We start from the raw sequence: 5,811 nt of genomic DNA, 5'->3' as shown, positions 1-5,811 counted from the left end.
GCTGTTGTTCTAATATACCAAGGAATCTTAATTAGTCTTCTTAAAGCCAGACTTTGTGCTATCTGTAGTGTATTGTGCTTTATTTAATATGAATAGTAGTTATAATCATTTCAGTATAACCCCTAAATAACTTGAAAACAAAATTCTTAGTATTTAATGTCAAATATTCATAAAAATATATATATATATAATCAAGAGCTAAAGTAAAATTACAAACAGCGTGCAACTTTTAAACATTTTCATCAGACCGTCAGGCTAAATTTAAAATGGGCTCCGGTGAGCTCAGTACATTACTTCTATTCTTATATTTTATTTTACTTATTATTTTATTAAGAATAGAATTTTTTTATTTGGGTTTTGCTAATCGCCAAATACTATTTCCCAGTCGTCGAAATCGTATGCGACGACAACGTGATCTGGTACATCAAGTTGAAAATGAAAATATTCTCAGAGAGCAGAGTATAATTGCGAATTTAGCTGAAATTACTGTTAATACTGACCCACCTATTGTAGAGGCAATAAACAGAGAAGAACTTGTGAACACGGAAGATCAGTTAGAAGAAAGTTTAAATATAGCTAATTCCATAATTCAACAAGTACTATTTTAATATAAAATAACGACAATATATAAAACTTTAATTATATTTTTTAGGTTTTAATTGACTGTCCCATTTAAACTTCAAATATTTAATAATAAATAACTCTATCGAAATGAATTGAGTAGCTTCTCTACTTAGCCAAAATTAACTGATATGGTATGTATCCTTTCATTTGCGAGGTTTCCATTATTATTAAGCTGTATTGAAACAGATTTATATTATTATTTATTATATGTTATATGTCGGGATAATTATTATATGTTATATGTCGGGATAAATCAAATTTATTTATTATTAAAATTATAAATAAACTTGAACTAACGTAATTTTATTTTCTCTGAATATGCTTTCGTGTCCACATATAGGACGCATATTCTGACATTCATTATTAAACAACACTGTTTTCGCCCACACCACGATGCGTAGAAATTCTGGTCACTGTGAAGAAATTTTAGTCAACATATCTCTTGTTCTCTCTCTCTCTCTCTTTCATTCTCAAGTTATTAATTAATATTAAAAAGAGCAAGAATTTTACATTTGTGTGTCTCTTTCTCATTAGCGAATTGTAGTGCTTTTAAGATGATTATCAAGACTATGGCGATAATTAGAACTATGGCAATTATCTAGAACTATTCTAAGTTATAGTATGGTCAAAGTTATAGTATATTCTACATGCATTAACTTAAAATTATTATTCCTTTACTTTTAAAAAAAGCGGCAATTATTAGTCGTATTTTTAGAAAAACTACTTACAAGTTAGACAAACTATTCAGCTAGAAGCAAGCGAAAAGATAGCTTAGTCATCGTCTACTGGTTATATATAACCTTATGACTCTTATGAATGTTGGTATATCGGCATCACTAAATTTATTTATTCAGTGAATATTATTATCTTTTTCTTATTCTTCAATTTCTCGTCGTGATTATAAATTCAGGATTATTTCACCAAATTTTATGAAACTTGTATTTTATAATAAATAGTAATTTTATTGATTAAAATATTTTTAGGTCATACCATGAAGTGTAATTCTATTGTGGAAATATCAGAAATAGTGATCAATGTTGAAAGATCATTATATAGATTATCTTCAAAATATCATACAGTTCCTGCACAGAAAGGATGCACTGTTCGGAAAAGTACACCGGAGCCCTTTTCATAATAATAATAACACAACAAAAATTATATACAAAAAATTATTAACATTTATTTTAATTAAATAAGTTTATATAAGTCAACTTATTAAATAAATATTTTTTTCAATAAATTAACTGAAGACACACTCTAGCATTATTTTACTAAAATCTAAATGAAAGATGAAATAGGTATAATCATCAAATTATAAAGTGGATTATATTGAAGATTGTAATGCCATTACTCCAAGTACTAATAAAATTAAATCAAAAATGTCACTCTATTTCAACCTTGCAATAATTAAATTTTTAAAATATATGTCATAAATTAAAAAACAAAACTGCATTAATAGTTAAATAATTTAAATTTTAAATATAAAAGTAATTTATCACATGTCGTTTTGACTTTTCATTACCCCAAAATTCAAAATTCGAAATGGATCCCGACACTATAAAGTCTATATTTTTGTTTATGTGCTTCATGTTCATAACAATTATAGTAAGAGTTCAATCTCATTATTTTAATATGGTCCATATGCATTACTATTTGTCGGAGAACATTATCTACACCCCCAGCACGTTGCAAGAAAATCGAAATCCTCAAACCAATCCATTAATAGACAGCCTTGCCAAAAAAGCGATTTTTGAACAAATAAAAGATGTCTTGGAAATGGGTAAATATAACCAACTACAGCAAATGAAAAAGAGAATATATAATTTATCGGGGACTTCAACATCGAGTTTAAACACTTTCCTCGAAAATGAACGTTGAGCATTTCACTGGAATATTTATCAAAAGCATCGCTGGTATATGAACATCTAATGAATCCTACATTAACAAAAGGTTCTGTGATAGTGTTATGAAAGCATTTTGACTTAAACAGTTGATCTATGTATTTTAAGAAAATTGGGGTACAAAGTATTTGAAAAGGTCTGTACAATGATTTCTTGAAGTTAATACTAAATGGTTTATATATGAGTGATTTTATAGTTTCAGAATTACCAGCTACACTTACGAAAATATAATAACGAGAACAGAGAAGTGATATTCAAGAAATGAATTAATTGAAACCTATATAGATGATCAGCAGTCCACTATATTCGCTTTGCAATTCAACTTTAATAGACTTATACTTTAGAAGAATATTGTGTATTTTACTAATACCCTGAATAAGGTTACCGAGCGGGATCTATTTGAGAATTTACCCACACAAATAAACAAGGATTGAACTACATTTGGTTAACCAAGATTGACAATATTATGTAATTACAAGTTCAGTACGCCTTTTAAATTAACACTAAAAATAGAAATTATATTATACAATTGATTGCCATAAAGAGAGCGTTTGTTAGTAATTTTTACTAGACTATGTGTCTTTGTGTATATGTAAATACATTTACCCAAAAGTTGTCTTGTTTGATATTTACGAACAATCAAAAAGTACCAAAATATTAGTATTTATTTACTAAGTCATTACAGACCCGATCTTACTGACTTACTGTCGCCAGTTGATAGTACCGAGTTGATAATACGAGTCCCCTACCGTCCTCTACCGCATTTTCCACCTGAGGATGAGGAATGAAAGACCTTTCTAGGCAAAACTCTTTCTTCCATTGTCACGACATAACAAAGTCGGCAAAGTCGCTAAATTTTTATATAATTTACTATGTCAATTTCGCGGTATAGCTCATAGAGGTCATCGTTCCATCTCATTCAATACTTGTTGTTACCGCGAAGGGACCATAGATCTTTCGAAGATTTTTTCTCTTGAAAAATTAAAAAAAGATAACGAAATTGTGAAATTTTGTTATGACTCTCTCTATAAACACAATATTCTAGAATAACATACTGTAACGAAAGATAATATTAAAAAATATTAAGTGAAACTATAAATAAACTACGCATCCAGTAATCCATATCTAAAAAATAAGTATCATTGTAACGCATATAAGCTGGTAATTACGATGAAATTGGACAATCCAAAGCTAACATAACATGATGCAATATTAAATAATATCTTACTTATTAACAAAGTAGAACACCAAATATATAAATAACCAAGAATATATATTATAAGTTAAATAAATCATATATAATATATGTTTTCCCAATTTTGAATGAAATATAATTAGATTAGAATACTGCAATAAGCGGATTTGAAGAAGTACTAACTATACAAATTTCTTATAATCTATTATCTATTCATATATAAATTAATACAAGTTACTATTAAGTTGCCTTCTCAGAGCCAGAACTGTCTATAACTTTGAATTTTTTATTGTTTTTATTAAAGTTAATAAAATTTACATAAAAATTAGTAATAATTTGTAATAATTGGGAATAATTAGTAATAATTAGTAATAATCGGAGATAGTTAGTAATAATTAGTTATATTTAGTAATATTTAGTAATACTTAGAAGCAGTTAGTCACAATTACTAATAATTAGTAATCAATATTGTAATTATTTCAATGCGACTACGAATATAAAATCTGAGTCCACATTATTTATATTCAATATTCAATATAAATTAAATTCTTTTAGTGTTTACTTATTTATTATGGTATGTTCTCAATTTACAAAATAAATCTTGAACTTAGTATATTCATAAATATTTCACACAAATTCCCTTCATTCGTCCATTTTTCTAGCAGACAAACATAGCTGGCCTAAATTTTCTGTGTTTAATTCGCTATATAACATCTGAACTCACTTCTAACAAAAATTAATATTTTAAATTAAATAAGTAAACTAATATCCCGCTGTACGTATCTAAGGGAAACCTTATTCCAGAAATATTTTGCGGCTTTTGTCTATTGTTACATGTAATGAACATTTATATAGATCTTAAAAATTTATAGCTTAAAATAATTTTGTTTTATTGGAGTCCAACGACGTAACGTTCCTGAATGTTCCTGAAGGTTACTAATTTTTACTTATCTTGTTAAATCTTTTGTGACAACAAATTGCCATACTTATTAAAATTTTGTGAAAGACTTAAGCGGATAACTTTATATTTTGTGCAATATTATGGTGTAATTTTGATGTAATTTTGCGGCCTTATCAGCGTTGTAGGATTAATAAAACAAAAGCTCTGAAATATTATGGAACTGTTGGTGACAATGAAATTATTCTCCTATTGTGTTACAATAAATTATTTTCATTTAATCAAAACTTGAAAGCGCAAAATTTATTTTATATAAAAATTTATTAGTAAAATCGAGTTATTTTGTTGTTCCATTTTGCGTTTCATAGTTGAATATTAAATAAAATATTTCAATTAAAATATGGAAAACTTATTTAGTTTCAAAGCAAATAAATAAGATGATAAACATCAGAAAATGCATATAATTTTATTTTCAATGCTCATCAAAGCGCCTCAGCATTAAGCTATATTCTCGATACAGTATACTATGGTACGATATGCGATTCTTATAACCATTAGGTTTTAGGCCATGTACGTGTTATCACGTCACGGCAGCTTTTATAAAAGTTTTGTTATATATAGATGCTAAGATTGATATATAGATGCAACTGCATCGCACCATAACTACTTGGACATACCTTATTATAAGGAGAATGTAGCAGCATCATTTTGTAAGCAATAAATGTAGAATATAATAATGTTTGGCAATTTTGCCAGCAGATAGTTGCCAAAAAAAATTTAAATAATAAATTCAACACAAAAATTAATAGTGACAACAATGAAATTAATTTCTGTGATATATTGTTAGTAAGTAAGTAAGTAAGTAAGTAATTTTTATACCCCATTTACAAAAAAGTGTAAAGTAGTATTTTAGATTTATCAATATTTTTACAACGTATTGAAGGAGACGTCATAGATCATATAAAGATCCCACTTTCGATCAGTTCAACGGTCTGTGTTGATTTAGGAGTGTCCATCTATCTGCGTCAGTTCAAATGACTTTCTCAATTGTTGTACCATTCGAGTGACACTTTGCACGCATACTTTTTGAGACCTTTATCATTTATTGTTGGATTGGAGATACTTGGACATCTGTCTCTTTTTGATAACACATGAACTGAACAATAAAATTTCATATTTCATTCATTTCGGTT

At 27.5% G+C, this 5,811-nt stretch overlaps 1 protein-coding gene across 1 annotated transcript; it reads left to right on the top strand.

Moving 5' to 3' along the window:
- The first annotated feature begins 218 nt into the window (after positions 1-218).
- LOC119672956 lies at positions 219-693 on the top strand. Its single transcript, XM_038084142.1, has 2 exons — positions 219-596; positions 653-693. Exons 1-2 carry the CDS (start codon positions 267-269, stop codon positions 674-676), a joined length of 354 nt encoding a protein of 117 aa, XP_037940070.1. The 5' UTR covers positions 219-266; the 3' UTR covers positions 677-693.
- Positions 694-5,811: the final 5,118 nt, after the last annotated feature.

This window comes from Teleopsis dalmanni, chromosome 1 (assembly GCF_002237135.1).
Source record: "Teleopsis dalmanni isolate 2A chromosome 1, ASM223713v2, whole genome shotgun sequence".
Classification (NCBI taxonomy): domain Eukaryota; kingdom Metazoa; phylum Arthropoda; class Insecta; order Diptera; family Diopsidae; genus Teleopsis; species Teleopsis dalmanni.
The sequence above is the reverse complement of the archived record's forward strand: the minus strand, read 5'-3'. Positions and strand labels throughout refer to the sequence as shown.